The 18808-nt window shown below is 48.6% G+C and overlaps 1 protein-coding gene across 2 annotated transcripts in view; it reads right to left on the bottom strand.

Annotated features, from left to right (window-relative positions):
• Window positions 1-18808, bottom strand: part of SFXN5 (sideroflexin 5) — a 129664-nt gene that overhangs the window by 46544 nt on the left and 64312 nt on the right. For both annotated transcript variants that reach the window (XM_049785084.1, XM_049785086.1), the window contains exons 7-10: window positions 13561-13614; window positions 11576-11632; window positions 10130-10195; window positions 802-892 (exon numbers count right to left, since the gene is read on the bottom strand). In XM_049785084.1, the coding sequence (XP_049641041.1) occupies window positions 802-892; window positions 10130-10195; window positions 11576-11632; window positions 13561-13614 (268 nt within the window). The remainder of the gene's footprint in view (window positions 1-801; window positions 893-10129; window positions 10196-11575; window positions 11633-13560; window positions 13615-18808) is intronic.

Raw genomic sequence — 18808 nt, 5'->3', positions numbered from 1 at the left:
GGGATTTTGCTAAAATAAGTCAGCAGAAACAGTTTTAAAAGTGATCTAGGCATAGATGTGATTTCCAACTGGTAAGTTACCAAACTACCGATCAAATAAACATCATAGTTTTGAATTACACACAAAAGTATAAGGTCCTTTAACTGTCACATGGAGAGAGCATGTTTCAATTTTTGTTGGTGACCTAAGTCCCCATTCTGCAGGAGACTGGTTTGAAGCCCGCATTCATCAAAACAGAAGTTTGGTCTCAAGGTGCGTTTCATGTTCCCTGAATAGTCACAGAATCCATTGCTTTCTGTCCATTGACTCCTGGGGCCTGAGTCCCTAGGTTAAGAATCCCTGTTCTGGTGAGGGTAGAACGGAGCACATGGGCTTTATGTGCAGGATATCCTGAATTTGAATACTAGCACCAAAAATAATCCTAATGAAAAAAACAAACAAACAAAAACGCCTGTGGGACCAGAACGATAGTACAGGGAGTAAGACGCTTGCCTTGCGCACAACCCACCTGGATTTGATCTCTCGCACTGGAGCCCACTAGGAGAGATTTCCCGAGTACAGAACCAGAAGTAAACCCTGAGCATCACCGGGTGTGGTACCAAAACAAACAAGCAAACAAAAATCTGCACTGCACTGACTGGTGTTTGTGCACAACAGTCAGCCACAGCCCCTCACATTTCCCCAGCTTCAGGGCAGGGCGGCAGAGCCACCTGACAGACCAGGAGCCCCAGGCTCATAGCCCCAGGCCTGGCTGGCACATGCATACACACAGAAGCAAGCTCCCAACCGCGAAGTCCTTACCAACGGCGGGGAAGGGCACAAATCTCTGCACGAGCAGGCGGGTGGCTGGCGTGAATTTGTTGGCTTTCTGTACCAGGACATTAAGGCCCACCTTGGAAAGAAGGGAAAAAAGGATGTGATGCTCTAGTCGCTTAGAGGAAGAACAAGGAGAGGGAGAACAAGGGCAGAGCCTTCCCCTTTACCCAAATCCTCAGGGTCACCTCCTGCTGTTACCCAGCTCCAATGTGACTATTTCAAGCACCACTGCCATGCAGCCCAGTTAAATGGGCTGAAAGCACTTGGGAAAAACACCGATTATATACATACACGCTGACACTCACATGTTCTAACACTACTCTCACTCTCAGATACACTCATCCACACATACCCTCACACTCAACTCACTCACACTCTCACACATATGCTCACAAATTCACACTGACAATGTTCACACTTGGTCTCATTAACTCCCCAACATGCATAAAATCACACTCATGTATAGTCACACTGACAAACACAGACTTTTCACAAGCTCACACTCTTCACACACATTCTCACACTCACAAATACACACACACATGTGCTCACCCCTAGACACTGCCTTTTGAAGGAGACTGAAAGGGATAATGGAGTTAGCAGAACCTGTTGGGACCCACCTTCCCATCCAACTGGCAGCATTGCCTTTCTGAGACCCTTGAACCCAGCCAAGACTGAACATTCCTTCCTACAGCAGGAGAGCAGAGTCGGAGAACATCCAGGGCCCCTCATCTCCCCTCAAATCCCTGTACTCCTCACCTAGCTAAGACTGTTCCTGCACCCCGACCTTTGTCTTGACTTTTCCCACTCTAGCCCTGCTACACACACACACACACACACACACACACACACACACACACACACACACACACACACACACTGCCCTCATCTTTGAAGAACACAGGTATGATCCAAGGAAAAAAGATGTACGAACCCATGAAGAAATGCCAGAACTGAGAGAACAGCAGAGGCAGGTGGCCACTTCTTGGGGGAAGGAAGTGGGATCCAGTTGGGCAAAGTAAAAGAGCCTTTTTGGCAGCGAAAGAGCATGTGCAGAAGCCTGGCACAATGCAGGTGGGCAGGAGAGAGATGCTGGCCATTGCCAAGTGTGGAGAGGCCTCTGCTCCCCCCGCCCCACTGATGCCAGCCTCAGCCCCTGCCCTGGACAGCAGGGGCCACCACGGGGTCCTGGCCTGAGAGGGGACTGTGATACCTGCCAGCTCAGTGGAGTCCCCAGTACCCACATCCCTGGCTCTGGCCTTAACTTTCTAGGTTGTTGTGGAAATTTCAGCATCTTGGGAAATTGTCCAGGGCTGCCGCGTGCTATAGCAGGCAGTGGGGCACAGAGTAGCAGGACGGGCTTTGAGATCCAGGGAGACAGGCAGTGCTGCCCTCTCTATACCCTGCACAGGGCACTAGACTGGATCCCGGTGCAACCTCCCCTCAGTTCCTCGCAGCTCTGAGTCCAGGCCTGGTTGTTTCTGCTTACTCCATGCTGGGGAGTTTGAGATGGGATTTCCGGATTCTCAGCAGAAGTGACTTGTCTGTTCTGGTGGCTTGGAACGGGTAATCTCCCCAGTAAAATAGAATGTGTCCATACTGAGTGCAGGGGGGCATGGGGAGTCAGAGGCCCTGCCATGGACATGAGGGGTGAAGAGAGGAAAGTGGTGTTGAGAGACACATTCAGACCAGTTCAGAGAGGGGAAGTCACTGCTAATACATCCCAGAGGCAGATAAAAACTCAATGTGAGTCTGGCTCTGCTCATTCTAAAGCTTGGTTTCCTAGCAGCTAGACCTCGCCTGCTCCTGGCCTTCCAGTCTAAAGGGAATGATTGCTTACTACTCAGCACACTATTGGGAAGGGGCTGTCTGCACAGCTAGAGCTTCCCACAAAGACCACCTTGGGCCCAGGGCCCAGAGTAGCGGCAAATAGAAGGCAGCTGTCGGAAGAGGCGCAGGCATCCAAACGCTTATCCCTGGCAGCTAGAAATCAGGTCTGGGTTCAGAAATCCCAATTCTGTTTGGAGAGATGCAGAAAAAGGTGAAAAAGTGGGGAGCAAGAACTTTTTGAGGAACCAGTCAGGGAGCTCAGAACTGCCTCCCTTGACTCCGGCAGCCCAGAGAGCAGCTGTCCAGGGGGCAGCCCGCCAGGCTTGTCCCTGCTCTCAAGACCCTCTTAAGACTTCCCTCTGCCACAGACAGGAACAGTTCAGAGTGGGGGATCCAGCCTGTGCTTCCTCCCAGGGAGGAACTATGATAAGAAAGAAAATTCAAGCAAAGAAAATCAAGCAAAGCATGCCTTGGACGGGGGCCGCTTCCAGACTTGCTTTCCTGATATCTGCCGGGAACTCCCAGCATGGTTAGGATGAGGTTGCCTCCAGTTCCTGGATGCCTGCAGGACACAAAGGCCAGGGAAGGAGCGAGGACCGGCAAAATGGGAAGATGGGGCATACATGGCCATGGGTGCGCCAGGAGCAGCCGAATGATCCAGAGTAGAGCTGAGTGGAGCTGAATGGTGGTTGAGAAGGTAGCTGCAAGATCTCCCTCATTCCTAACCCCCTACCAGAGCCCCTGATCCAGGTCTTCTGGACCCAGTAGCTAGGGAGGCCACAGGCTAGGAAGGAACTAGAGTGGGTGCAAACCAAGGCTGGGAGCCTTCTGTTCTGGTTCCTTGGGAGCCCTTTGGCCTGAAACATTTGGTAGAGCCCATTAAAATTAAAAAGCCAAGTGACTGGTGGCTCTGAATGCCAGCTCGTTTTCTCTGGCATGGTGGGTCCTGTTTAAGGGAACCAGCTGGCATTAATGGCACACAACTCATCACAAACAGCAGCTAGCGATCAGAAAAATCGGAGCTAATAATCGGGTTCAGGAGAGATAATGAGATATGGAACCAGTGCTGCTGAAGGTCCCCCAGGGTCTGTTTTAACAGCCTCCAAATAAGCCACAAAGTAAAAATTAACCAAACAGGGGCTCCGTTTTGGCAGAGAGAAAACAAACTGGTGTGGATTTTGCACGAGAACTCCCCATGTGGCAGCAGATGGGGGTCCTGGTTGGAATCGGGCTCAGCATCCCCAGGGCATGAGCAGCAGCCTGCAGAAATGGGGGACCACCTCTGGCCACTTTGCTCTTAAGTCCGCTGCCAGACCAGCGATTTTCCAGGAGGCAGGAGACAGGTTATCTGGCTCTCTCTGAGGGGCGGACAATGCTGGCCTCAGGGCTGCGGTGGGCAGGCACCACATGACACGTATGTGAGCGCCCTTCGCCACTGTCTGCATCATCAAGGTTCATCCCCCAACAGCCCTGTCCCCAAACCTAGCCCAGACCCCAATGCTCAGCAGGTGCTGTTTGCCTGGGTTCCGGCACTCCATCTTCACAAACACTCATGTTCCCACCCTGCTGCTCCTCCTCCCACCCAGTCCTCTTCTCCTATTCCCAGCTCCACACCTCAAGTCAGAAACACAGGGTCCCAGCTTCAGCTTTGGTGCCACCCATATTACCTATCCTCCCTCTTGAATACCTTTTGGGAAGTGGTAGGAGGGGCCTAGGCCACACCCTGTGTGCTCTGGTGACTGACAGTGTTTGGAGGACACTGTGTAACCTAGGGTTTGAACCTGGGTTGGCTGTCCAAGGCAAGTGCCTTCCCCACTGTATTCTCTCCTCCTCCATCCACCATCCCTGTCTTGGAGATCCTGAAATGCAATTTTCCTCTCTCCAACCACCAACACACTGTGACTTCTCCCTGGGGGACTGTGCCCTTCCTAACTCAGCTCCCTCTTCCATGCTTGCCCCATTCCAATACACTCTCCACACTGCAGCCAGAGGGGTCCTTAAAATGGAGAGTGACTCCACAAATAGAAAAACCAGCCTGGCCGTGAGTGGCTTTTTGGGCCTGGCTGGTAATATTCAGGCCACCTTGCCAACATCCCTCCCTGCTCCCCGGGTGAGTATGATCTCCTCGTCTCCCACCACTTGTCCCCTACCTCTCTTAGTTCACTTCTAGCTCCTCTCCCTTGTCTCCTCACTTTTTAGCCTGACTCTCAGAGAGGTCCCCTCATCATGTAGAGCTCACCCCTTGTGATCTCTCACTGGTCGATGGAATCCCCCTACCCAGAGAACCTACTACAACCTTCAAGTATATATTCATTTACCTTCTTTTAAGAAGTAAATGTTGGGATTCAAAGTAATGCATGCACATCTTCTAAAGATGAGATGTTTTTGCCTGTGAACTATAAAACATCATCTCTCCCAGTGGGCACTTAGCACTGGGTCCAGGACTTCTGTCTTATCCTGACTAGTGCATGGTGAGATGAGTAGGTGCTTAATGCATTCAGTGAGGAGTTGTGAGCAGGAAGGAGACTTACTATTGCCTTAGTAAGTGCTATGTACTAAGTATGTCCAGTGCTAATACTTGGTCCAAGTATACCCAAGTATACCAGAGTAAATAATGGTTCATTTACTCTGCTTGGAGAAAGGGCCTTGAGAAGGCTCTAAAAAGCCTTCTGAGAAAGGGGATGTCCTTTGGAGCTCTGATTTAGCTAGAGGCAGTAGGTTAAGAAAGGAGATTCCATGTAATGGTTATATGGAAGTTGTCTCAAATACCCTTGGCCCCAGAGTACTGCAAGGAGGAGAGAGATTGAATGATGGAGGAGAAACACAAATATGAAAGGATGGGGCCAGAGACCAAGAGGTCTTGGGTGCATCGGTGGTGTTAAGAAAGGACAGAATTAAATATCCAAGCCAGAGTCAACAACAATGAAGTCATGAGACCCAGACTTTAACAATCAAAACTTAAAATGGGCCTATTATACTGGCAGGTTGAGAGACAAGGGTGATAGGAGGGGTGACTTTGGGAACATTGGTGGAGGGAGGTTGACACTGTTTGGGGGATCATCCCTGGAACATTGTATGCCTGAAACACAACTATGAATAGCTTTGTAAACACAATGGTTGCAATAAAAATAAATAAGGAGATTTCAAAGGAGAAATATCAACTTGTCAGCAATCGGTTCTGCAGAAGTGACTGACCTGTCCAAGGGGGTCCTAAACATCAGTAAAAAGGCCATGTATAAACAGAGAGGGCATGAAGTCATAATTCAGATCCACTCTTGGGGGGAAGGAGAATGCCAAGGGTCCAGGTTTGAAAGGGGTGGGCCAAGACGTATGACAGCTGGAGGGATCTTTGAGGTTCCAAAACTGCCCACCAGAGGGCGGACGTGCAATAACCAAATGATCCTGTGACCCTCTAATACGGAGGCCAATTGTTCTTTAACTCCACCCAACCTGTGTGGCAGCAGACTCAGGAATAGAGTCTAGGTGGCCTGGAATAAATATGCATTTATTCACAGGCTAAAATGTCACCCCTAGTTGTAACTGCGTGGCTTGTTTGCTAAGCACAGTGACCAACCCTGACTCATGAACCAGACCCCACAGGGACCGGCTGGCCACCTGCTGGGAAACCAATTATATCAGACTCTAGCATAGAAGGGAACAGCATCTTGTCCTCCCCAGAATAGATATGGAGCCGACGTTCGTGTTGGACTTGCCACTGCCAGCGTTACCATCTGCAGGCTTATAGAACACTTCAGATTGTGCTAGGGTCCAAACAATGGGTCTCCAACACAGAAGCCATTCATTGTGAAAGCCGGGAAACAATAGTCTATCCCAGAACTCACAGGACATTTGCCTCCTGCTTTCATTAGGACATGAGGTCTATCCTGGACCACAGAGAACACTTTGAAGTATACCCATAAATACAGATAGTACCTACAGAACATCATCAAACACAGAGAACACCCTGAGAAACCATATCAAACAGAGAACACCCTGAGCCATACCCCCTAACCACAGAGGACACCCTGAGGTATATCCCCAACCACAAAGAATACTTCGAGAACACCCCAAACCACAGAGCATCCTTGAGATCCACCCCAAGGGGTACCCTCAGCCACAGAGTATGCCCCCAGGTATATCTACAACCACAGAGAACACCCTGAGGAATATTCTCAACCACAAAGAACACCCTCAACCACAGAGAATGCCCCTAACTATGAATCCTTTCCTCAGGTACAGCCTTAACCACAGAGAACACCCTGAGGAACACCATCAACCACAGAGAAGGCCCCAGGTACTCCCTCAACCAGACATGATCTGATAAAAGGGGGCATTCTCTGGACCTGGGATACATAAATATATACATGCTGACTTATATGTCAGGAAACACAGGTCTAGGAACCAAGTTTGATGATGAGTAAAGACTCTAACCAACCCCATGATACCTAAAAGAATCTCTCAAAACTGAGAGAGTTGAAGAGACTCTCTGAAAGCTGACAGCACTGTGTGGCTTTTCCCACCTCGATATACCTCTGAGGAAACAGGGATAAAAGGATTCTGGGTGAGGAGAATAGTGTGATTAGGCCTGAACTGGAAGAAATCTCAATTCTAAAACTGACTGCCCTACCATGCCTCAATTTCCCCCAGCAATAGCCTCCGTGGCTGTTAGGGTTGACAGTATGACCAAGACGACAGGAATTGTCGGGAAGCACAAGGAAATGGGAGGAAAAGATATCAGGGATCCCAGGACATGGTGAACTTTAGTTGTCTAAGACAGGTTAATTGACAACTGTGTCCTATACAGAAAAGACAGCCCAGACCAGCAACAGGGAGAGGCTCAGTCAGTTTCTTTCTTTCTTTTTTTTTTTTCAATTAATATATTTATTTAAGCACCATGATTACAAACATGTAGTTGGGTTTCAGTAATAAAAATGAACAGATACTCAGCCAGTTTCAACCAGGCTGAAAGTGAAGGGTCTGAGGACCAGGCGAGAGGTATCTCAGACTGGCTCCACTGAGCAGCTCCTGCCTGCTCACAGACTTTACCCCAAGTCACCCTCTCCAGCTCCTTCCACACTCCTTGGGACTCTGGAGCCCTGTGTAGGCCAAGCACCATTTTTGCCTGTACCCCCAGAGTACCCTAACTCCCTGAGGCATACATAGCATGTCCCATCTCACAGTCCTTGCTTCACATGGCACCAGGTATGTAGCGCCCTCTGTTGGGAGCTCTCAGCCCTGCTGGACCTGGGCTCTGACTCTTCATTTTGTGAATAGGTTCATCACCCCCAAACATTCCATTCACAAGGCTACAGTCCCACCAGGCTCCATCTGCCCCTATAGACATTTTTGTTTGTTTTTTGGGGCCACACCCAGTGATGCTCAAGGGTTAGTCCTGGCTTTGCACTCAGGAATCACTCCTGATCAGCTTGGTGCTCAGAGAACCATATGGGATGCCAGTGCACTCTCAGTATTCTTGCACTCTGTACCCCGATAAGGAGTAAGTGAGCCTCAGCCATTTGCAGCTGGCCTCAGAGGGCACTGAGCAGAGACTCCTGAACTAAAGCCCACGAGAACTGACAGAGGCTCCCTTTGTTAAAAGACAGCAAACTGTTAAATTTCAAAAATAACTTAAGACGAAATTTCTTTTTTATTCTCGCTCAAGAAGCCAGACTCTGCCAAATCTATTTAGAGAGTTCACCAAAAGGCTGCGAACTCCGAGCCCATGGCTCTACCACCTGCATAAGACTTCTTTTAGGGGGTATGCCAACCAAGGCACCCCAATTCCAGGGGGGGGTGTTGGCCAAGGTCAAGAATACTGAGAAGGGAAAGGGCTCTGTCTCCCCCAAGTGTTTCTGCATCCTGGGGTTCTGTGCTGGGCCTGTCAGCGCCCCCTCAACCCCCCCAGTGCCGCTTGTAGGGACTCGTTTTAATTAAAGCCAGAGTTGGGCCAACCACTGGGACCCTGACACTTGTTTGCAGGTCATCTCCTCTTAACAGGCTCGCCCTGGGAGGGGATTTGTCACTAATTGCAGCAGAGATCAGTTAATGAGGCCGAGGGCCTGGGGTTCCAGAGAACAAGGGAAAGGACAAGGAAATAAAGCCTCTTTCTTTGGCGGTTTTGTGCTTTATACACACAAAAGAAAAGCAAGCAAGCTGCAGTTTTCAAGTCAGAAATTCCGCTCCATCTGCCGGAGTTAGAGCCTCACTGTGTGAAGACGGCAGGCAGAGGCCTCACCGCTGAGACTCAGGGACAGAGGGGAGAGGGGCCCCCCAGAGGCCTGTGATCAATCAGCAGCCTAATTAACAAGTGCTTATGGGCAGGGCTGCTGGAGGGGGGGGGGGAGATAGGAGCCTGTCATGAAATCCCAAAGAACAATGGCAGGAATGGACCGGGACTGAGTGAATGTGGGAGGGACTCAAGTTTCTGGAACTTGGGGCCAGAGAATACAGCGTGGGCAGGTGTGGATTGGGAAAGTCCACTTAAGGGGCTGTCAGTGGGCAGGAACAGGAACAAGGGTGACCCTAAGGAAAGCAGCGCCTCTGGGGACTGGACAGCCTAGCAGAGGATGGAGCTTCCACACCCTGGGCCCCTGCTGCTGGGAGCCAGGCTCTGACAGTCCTGGAAGTACTGGAGTCCAGTAACCTGAGGCAGGGCCCCAGAAATCTCCTCTGCATGTGGACTGCATCCGAATGCCTGGGAAGTGGTTAGTTGGGGTGGCAGAAAGCAGCTGAGGAGGGAGAGTGAGAACGGGGGTGCAGAGAGCTTCAGACCCTGAGAGAAGGACTGTTTCTGTCCTGAGACCTCAGGAGAAGGGCCCTCTTGAGCAATCCACCCCACTCACATGCAAACTGCTACCCCAGATCCTCTGGACAAAAGATCCAGAGATGAGCTTGACTAGAAACCTGCCTTCCCTCAAATCAGGGATCCCTAACTTGCAGGATCCCAGTGCAGCCCCCACTGCATCACAGCAATTCAGCAAATCCTCTAACTAGGTCGGCAGCACCTGGCTTCTTGCTGGGGGAAGGTGTTTCGGGAAGGAGCGCATGAAATGGGGACAACCCCCCCCCCCACCGCCGTTCAATCGAGCAGCTATTTGGAGAGCTAGTGGCCTACTCGAAGTAGAAAAAAAATGAGGCCATTTCAGAACCTCAAATCCTAACAGAGGTAAAAGATGCTGAATGGCACAATGGATGAGTTCGTAGTTATGAGCAATGCTATTCTCTAGAGGTATGAGATGAGAGCATTATATGTGAATTCTTTCATTCGAGGTGACTTTTCTATTTGCATATTCTAATCAGGATTTTTGTTCCCCTTACAATTACTGCCTCTCTTCTGCTGGGAAAGCCTGCTCTGACCACACTCCACCCTTCCCCAGAAAACTGCCTCCACACCCCCTGCCTAGCCCGACCTCAAACAGGATGGCCTGAGATGCTGGGTGGGGTCCAGGGCTGAGAGGAAAGGGAACCTGGGAAGGCTACTCACAGCTATGGAGACAGCACTGATGACAGCGCCCAGGTAACCCTGGATGAACTTGGACGCAGGCGAAGGCTAGAAGACAGAAACACAAAATCAGAGCCGCTGGGCATGCCGCAGGCTAGTTTGGTTGCGCAGGCTAGTTTGGTTTGACAGCCAGCCCCAGTAGAGAAGAAAATCAAAGGGACCTGCTTCTCCCTTGATGCTGTTCACTTCATACACAGACAAGGCTGCGATGGCCTGAGAGCTCCAAGGGCCCAATGCTGTGCTGAGTGAACACTGCCAGCTGGGGGGCAAGCTCAGCCAGGGCCAAAAGGGGGGTGTTTCTGAGGAGGGCCAGCAATGCCTGTGCTAGGAAGATTCCTTGCTGCAAGGGAAAAGGGAAATGGGCGAATCAAGGGCCTGCTGGCCCTCCAAGCCAGCACTGTAGAGTTGCTCAATGCACCCATAGAAATGTCCTGGGATTGGGGAGACAGTTGGGAAAGTGCTGAAGAGCTTGCCTTGCACTGCGTTACAGTGACAGTTTTGGAGATATTTGGTTCAAGGTCAAGGGGTGCCAGAGAAGCAGAGAGGCACCTGTGTGAGGCATAATAAGCATTAGAAGAGGGGCTAGTTCTCAGAGGAAAGGCTAGCACAGAGCGCCTGCTCTCTTCCAAGTGAAAAAATGCTAGATCCTCCCCCTCTCCAATGGACAGTCCTGGGGGTACACTCTCCTCCCTGCTCTATGCTGCCTTTGAACCCAAGTGCAAATGAAAGCACAGGAAGACAGACAGGCTGGCCAGCGAAACAGGAGTGAAACTCCAGCCTGAACAGCAAGCAGGTAGCCCGGCCTCTTTCTGAGCTCATTCATTTGTGCAGAGATGCTAGTACCCTTGGGCCCCTCAACCTACAAGGGCTATCCTTCAGTTTGAGGGGGCTCATGGCCAGGGACACCAAGGCAGCTTCGAAATCCCATTTCCAATGGACTGGCAAAGTCCATTCCAGACTAGACAAGAAGACTTTTCAGGCCAGTCCAGCTCTTTCTGCTCCACAGGCTGTGTCTTCACCCTTCCCCAGTCAGCCTATCCAGAGCAGCCTCACTAAAGGGTAGGAAGGGAAAGAAAGTGCCTGCAGAAGACTAATGCTGAACCTAGGGGAAGGTCTACATCAGGGGTCTCAAACTCGTGGCCCGAGGGCCGTTTGCGACCCTCTGTACAACATTTTGTGGCCCTGCCCTAGAGGAATCTTTTTTTGTTTTGTTTTGTTTTAGTTGTTTGGGTCACACCCCCCAATGTTCAAGGCTTACTACTGACTTTGCACTCAAGGATCACCCCAAACTTTGCCTCCTGTGGCCCCCAGGTAAATTGAGTTTGAGACCCCTGGTCTACATGCTGCTGGACAGGGAGAAAGAGAGCCAGCCCTGCCTGGGGCAGCATTTGTCTGCTGCCTGTTCATTCGTCCATCTACATGGCTCACCTTGGTAGCATTGCGGTTTGCATAGTTGACACAAGCGTTATGGCTCTGGTTCAGCCACTGAAAGGCAAAGGTGGAAAGTCAGAAAAGGTGCAGCCCTGCCCAGGAAGCCAGGCTACCCCCCCTCCAATTGCCCCTGCAGAGGACATGGGTCACATCTCTAGCTCCCAGAGGGAGTTAGATTGGCCACAGTCTCAGTGTTATACAGTCTTGGGCATCCCCTTAGTTTCTGGCAAACCAGACACCACCCATCTTCCCCTGTCACCTGTCCAGGGACCAGGGGGTGCACAATGTTCCTGAGATGCTGTTATCTTTCCAGGTGCAGATGGTGGATAATAGGTCCCAAACTGACCAGGGGCTCTACTTATTTTTCAGAACCACATCAGCACTCAGACATGTTTTTTTGTTTTGTTTTGTTTTGTTTTGTTTTTGGGTCACACCCGGCAGTAACCCCGACAGTGCTCAGGGGTTACTCCTGGCTCTATGCTCAGAAATCGCTCCTAGCAAGCTCGGGGGACCATATGGGATGCCGGGATTCGAACCACCGTTCTTCTGCATGCAAGGCAAATGCCCCACCTCTATGCTATCTAAACAGTCCGGCCCTGTTTTGTTTTTTTTTTTAATTTGATTTGAAATTAGGTCACCTAAATACCATGCACCCCCTTAAGCACATTTTAATTTACTTCTTAACTACTGTAACAGAAGGCTCCCCAAGGGACTGGGAAAACACCTCATACAGTAGATCCAGGACGATTTCAATGTACCATTTCCCAGGTGGACATCACCATCCTTAGTGAGTTTTAGCAACAAACAGCAAGGCCAGGGCAGAGACTCTCACTGACACAGGAAGGGGACCTTCCAAAGTGCCAACGTACACTCAGTAGGAAGGTGAATGTTGGAAAGATAATCTGGCTGATGCTACTCAAACCATAGGACCCACTGGGGTCTTCCATTCAATAGTGTACAATGTTAGAATTCTTTCCAACACTACTTTAGTTTATCTTAAGTTCTACTGCATGCTGAGACTATGGATCCCATATGCCTGAGTTCAGTAGAGCTACAGGTTTGTACACCGCACTGCTCTTTCTAGACTTCTGTTCCTCATTGTTTGCACACTTGCAGCTGCTCACAACTCGTAAGATTGCATTGGAGGTAGATTTCCACCCTTTATTTCTCCAAGTTAAAGTCCAAGTTATATAGAGTTGGTAAAGAAACATTTTCTTACGAGTTATAACTATGTGTAAATATTGAATAATGATATGAAATAAAATTTGCATTGCAGGACATTTTCTAAAAACAAAAACAAGCAAACAAACACGGATACTTCTAGGAACTTTGCTCAGAGAACACTGACACTTCCCCCAAATACAGGCTTTTCTCCCAGCCTAAAATTTCCAGTGTGTGTGCCCATGAGTGCCAACTGTTTGCAAGGAGCCAGCATACAGACTGTCTCCAAAACAGAGACCAGCAGGCCTGAGACACCTCTTTATTCCCCCTCCTCCCACTGCAGACCAGGATGGGTTACTCTCTGGGAGAAGAGGGTGCCAAAGAGGCTGAGGATCTTGAGGTCATTGGCCATGGACAAGCAGCTAAGGGCAGAGACAACCACAAATGAGACTTCAGCCAGGAGTACCACCAGTCCATCCTACAGAAGCTCCATGAAATTTTAGAGTTCACATAATGGCTGCTGATGGGGCCAGGGGAAGGCCAAGGGTTTCTTCTCTAGTACTGCTGGGCTGCGAGAGATACATTCCAAGAGACACTTGATGGGAAAAGACAGGGGATTCTTCCCAGACTTGTGGCTCCTAGTTAGCTAAGTGGACACCACCACCCTCTGGGATGTACTGGAATGATTGGGGGCAGTGTTATTTGTTCACTCAAAGAAGATGGATTTCTGGGAAGGGAAAAACTGAATGATTTGTTTCTGAAAATGGTGTGGTGGGTCAGTACATTTGGAAAGCTTTAGGGCATTCGTTTAGAGGACTTACCTGCCAGAAGACAGTGGATGCCAGTGTCTGGTTGGGCAGAAGAAGACCTACCACCTATGAGAGAGGGAGAGAGAGTGAGAGGAAAGTCTGAGGTAGGCAAAAGAATTCTACATTTACAAAGAAGCAAGAGTGAGCTAGACCCAAACACACTGACGTGCATGGTCTGTTGCACACAGCAGCCTGCAAAGACAGTGGACAGTAGAAAACTCCTGGTATCAGAATCACATTCCAGCCTAATCCCATGTCTTCTAATCTCATCTTCTAGGTAATCATACACTACCAGTAGTGTGTCTCCAAGCATGAGAAAGGGTCTGTGCCCAGCAGGAAGAAGGTTCATAAATTCCACTACAAAGTTTTGCATTGTAACCCACATTGCTCTTTTTATTTATTTTTGGAGGTTGGGCCACACCTGGTGGTGCTCTGGGGATACTTCTGGCTTTGCAATCAGATATCACCCCTGGCAGGTCCCTGGCAGGGGGACCTTAGGGGATACCATTCCCAAATCAGCTCTGTGCAAGTCAATGCCCTTCTGCTCTGCTATCGCTCTGATCTGTTTCGGTGTTCTTTTTAATAGTGGATACATATTTCCATATCATTTCAGGGTGGCAAGGAGAGGGACAAACCAGGGAACAATAAAACAAGAAAACAAAGGAACATTTTCCTCTTCTATGCAGCTAACCTGGCTCCTTCATACCCCTCATCATTTAATAGTTTACCATGATGATTAAATTATAATCATTTCAAAGACTTTTAGTGCTTTAAAAATATTAATTTGGGGGACCTTTATAGTTGAGCAGTCATGAAGTAAATTCTATGCCATATTTAAGTTCCTGAAAGAAAAACTGGATGTCAAAATAATTGTTGAGTGGAGGAATGAAATGAATAAATGAATGAGTGAATGAATGAAGAAATGAAGAAACAGCATTGATAAATGGATGACTCAATATTCCAGAGCCCAAATGTCACCTAAGATTTAGACTCACTGCTTTTCTAATCTAAGTCAAGTGAATGATCTGATCTTGGCCACCGGCCAGACCTCAGCCTTCAGCAGTCCTGGTGCTTCCCTGAGTTTACCTTTTGAGTGCTTTCTGTGCAAATAACATCTACCAAGTACTGCTGCAGATGGAATAAATGTTCACAGCCATCTACATATTGACTTATTTATTATTCCCTGTAGATAAAATGACCTCTCTGGCAAGAATTTCTGTAAGGAACAAGTATAAACACTTCAATACTATACAGTAAATCAAATTCTAGACATCCTCAGCGACATTAGTAAATCATGTTTTAAACATAAAATATTTTATACAGTGAACAATACACACATTTATATTTATTGGCCCATATCAGCTTGAATAAAATTATATAATGTCAAGTCACTCCACAGTTCCAGCAAGGAATTTAGATTTTACCTTCATATATGACATCCTTAATTTTTTGTTTGCTGGTTTGTTTTGGGGCCACCCCCAGCAGCACTCAGGGGTTCCTCCTGACTCTGTACTCAAAAATCACTCCTGGCAGGCTCAGGGGACATATGGGATGCTGGAGATGGAACCCCAGGTTGTCCCAGATCATCCATGTGCAAGGCAAACTTCCTACTGCTGTGCTATTGCTCCGGTCCCGATTTTATTTTATTTTTTAATGATTCTTGGGGCACTGAAGTGGACTGGGAGAATTTGGATTTTTATTTAACTCTGTCATCCTGCTCACCCCCTGTCCCTTGATCACCCACTGAAGAGAGCCCCCCTTGGGGGGCTCTTGCTTTCTTGTTCAGGAAGCTGAACTGAGTGAGGCCTAAAGCTGGGAACAGGGTGTGAACCAGCCCTTTGTGTGTATGTGCTGTGATGAGAAATAGGCTGAGGGTCCCTTGCAGCTTTCATCTAGGCCCCCTGTGAATTCTCTTGGGGGGATTTTCTTAGCCTTTGAGGCAGAAATTGTACTTCTGAGTGTGCTGCCATTTCTCTCACACAGTTCCCAGTGTGCACGGAACTGTTTCTTTTTGATATGTTCACCAGGAAATCCAGGCTCAGTTTCTTCAGCCAAGTCACAGCCTGTGTTCTGTTCCTAAACTCCTGACTTCATCTTTTTTTTTTTCTAATTTCACTTTCCTTTGTTTTATCATATGGCATAAAATTATTTTAAATTATGGTATTTTTCCGTCATAAGCAGAATTCTAACTAAACTGGCACCCAGGTTATGTCCAACACACACATACATACACACTCGGACATACATACAACACACACATATTACCCACACATTCATCATGCTACACATATACACATAAAATGCATGACTGTGACCCGTGAGCTCTTCGCTTTGTTGGTGAACTCCAGTGTTTCTCCTACCCCAACTACCCACTCTCACATGGGCCTGAGGAGCCTGCTGCCCCCCGACTCCTGCTTTCTTAAGGAGATGAGTGATTGCATTTGCTAAGCATTTCCCCATATGCCACTTACCATGAACCTTATTATAACTCTGGGGCTCAGACAAAATAAAAGTACCTTCTATATTTGCAAACGAGGGAGCTGAGCCTGAGAGAAGTCAGGTGCTCTAAACCAAGCCGTCACAGCAAACTAAAATATCGGGGTCTCCTGATTCCTAGCATGTGGGCCCCACCTCATGATTTTAGGGACTCCTTTCTCCCCCAGTTCACCCCCACCCCAGGGCAAAGTCATTCTCCATGCCCATTTCCAAGCACCTTCTACTGCATGATCCCAGGGAAAAGAAGGTCAGAGGAAATACTCTCAAGAAAACACAAACCAGACAGGCCAGAAATGGGTGTGTAACTCTGTGGCAGAGAGCAGGCCTGCATGTAGCCCTTGCATGTATGAGGCCCTGAGTTCCATCCCCAGCGGTTACTTCCACTCCATCACAGACCAAATAAAAATGAGCTTTATGATATCTGAACATGAAAACAACAAGATGATACTTTGGTGAGGACAAAGTGGATAAATTCCTAAACATCCAAACAGGAGCTCAGAAAAGAACAGGTCAATGTACCCTGGACTGTCCATCGATGCAGGAGCTAGACTGAGTCGAGGGCTGTGTGTGTGTGTGTGTGTGTGTGTGTTTGCATGTATGTACATGTACATGCACAGCAAACACACAGGGGCAGGAACATCTAAAGGAGAAGGTTTGGGAAACTCTGCATTTGGGGTTCCTGGAGGCTAAGATGAAAGGCAGCCAAACACCCCCACCACCTTGGCCAAATGGGGCTGAGGCAGGGTATTGGAGGCCTGAAGCAAGTCAGAGATCCCATACTCAGGGTCCTCCGGCCAGGCTCTAGGGCCAAGAGCACCCGGGTGTCAGCCCCATTCCCTATTAGGCAACACCGCACACCATCTGCACAATCCAGAGCAAGAGCAGATATTTTATAACTTCCTTTTTTTTTCTCTTTAAGTCTAAATTAAAAATAAATGGTTCCTTCAGCTCTCAGATGTATATCTCGGGTGCAACCTGCCCACATTCACTCAGGCTGCCCTTTCCAGAACATGGCAGGGGAAAGAGAGGAAGTGATGGAGAGAGAGAGAGAGAGGGAGCCAGTCCACCCGGCTTTCATGCCAATCGGGTTGCGCCTCTTCCAAGAGGGAAAAGCTTCAGGCGTGGCCGCGCAGACGGGTGGATGAGACGCCCAGAAGCGGCTGGTACCCGGGAAAGGTAGCAAGGCACGCCAGCAGCCAGAATTTCCCAGCCCAGCCTCCACCCTCTCTTGCCGAGGACCATGGCCAAATCTCCGGCTCCCATTTATAGTTCCAAATTTGAACTGGGGGTCCCCTCTGCAGCAACCCCCTCCTGGCAGTGGGTGCTCATCACACATCTGTCTACTTTTTTCTGTGTCCCTTCTTTCATGAGTGACCCTGGCAATGCTAACTGGGCTCTGGTCACAGGAAGAACTGAAATCAAATTCTGCGTCATCCTTTGTTAAACTGCCTTGAGCTCTTTGGGCCTCCATTTTCTCAGTGTAAAATGGGGGTGATCCTGATACCTTCCTGGGCAGTCTAGAGAACAAGCAAAGCATACAAAGAATTTGGCATAGCGTCTGACTTCGGCCAGAGTTCTCTGAGTGCCAAGGGCATTGCTCTTCTTCTTCTCATCAAAGGTTTCCTCCAAGTAGTTGATACTGCCTCTGGGGGTGCTGGGCCAATAGGGGAGGGTTTAAAATATCTTATGTGTAATTGAGGAGAGGATGAAGATGCTTTCTGTTTGTTTCTGTTAGATTTCCAGGGGTGATAGGGTAGTTCTTTTTCTGAAAAGGAAGCAGTAGTTCAATAACATGCAGAAGGCCTCTGTCCTGTCTGGCTCTTCTCTAGCTTTTGCTGGCCCCTCCTTTCTCAGAACTTTACAAGCCTGTGTCCTTCACAGAAGAGCCCAGCCCTGCTCCCATCTCATCCTGAGCATGCACAAAGGGTCATGAGCCCTGAGGGCAGAATGGGGTCTTTTTACGTCCAATGTTCTCCAAAAGAGTTAGCATGCAGCAGGCCCAAAGAAAACTCATTTGTTATTCAGAACGTAAAGTAATTTTTTGGGGGAGCCAACCTGGCCACCGCTCAGGGGTTACTTCTGACTCTGCATTCAGAAATCGCTCCTGGTAGACTTGGGGGACCATATGGGAATGCTGTGAATCAAACTCACGTCTGTCCTGGGTTGGCCGCATGCAAGGCAAATGCCCTACCACTGTGCTATCGCTCTGGCCCCAAAGTAATTCTGTAAACGAAAGTAACATTGCCATTATACTCCAGGCTTCATTATTAGAAAGTCTCTGTACATCTATAACTGCATAAGCTCACCACCAAATCCAGTTTTGTCCCTTTACTGTCCCAATTCATGCCCCCCCTTCTCTCTAGTAACCACTATTGGACTTAGGTTTCTAAACTTTTATTTTATTTCATTTAGGTCATTTCTCTATATACGACATATGAGTAAAATCATACCTGGGTTGGGCTCCCTCAGCCTGACTTTTCACTAAATACCACCCCTCTTGGACTATCCATGATGACCATGACTACAGGATTTCATCTTTGTGGATGAATCACCCTCCATTATGTGGATTAAGAAGAGCCACATCTTAATCTAATCACTGCTGTCAGGTACTTAAATGGTTTCTAATTAATTCCTTTTGGGGGAACATTTGAGTTTTGGGGTCAAATGTAATAAGCCCTAGAAGTACTCGGGAATTACTTATAGTGGGGTTCAAGGGACAATATGTAGCACCAGGAACCAAACTAGGAATGTCACAGCAGTATGC

This window comes from Suncus etruscus, chromosome 12 (genome assembly GCF_024139225.1).
Source record: "Suncus etruscus isolate mSunEtr1 chromosome 12, mSunEtr1.pri.cur, whole genome shotgun sequence".
In the NCBI taxonomy this organism is placed as follows: Eukaryota; Metazoa; Chordata; class Mammalia; order Eulipotyphla; family Soricidae; genus Suncus; species Suncus etruscus.
Note: the sequence above shows the minus strand (reverse complement) of the source record. Positions and strands in the feature narration are given on the sequence as shown.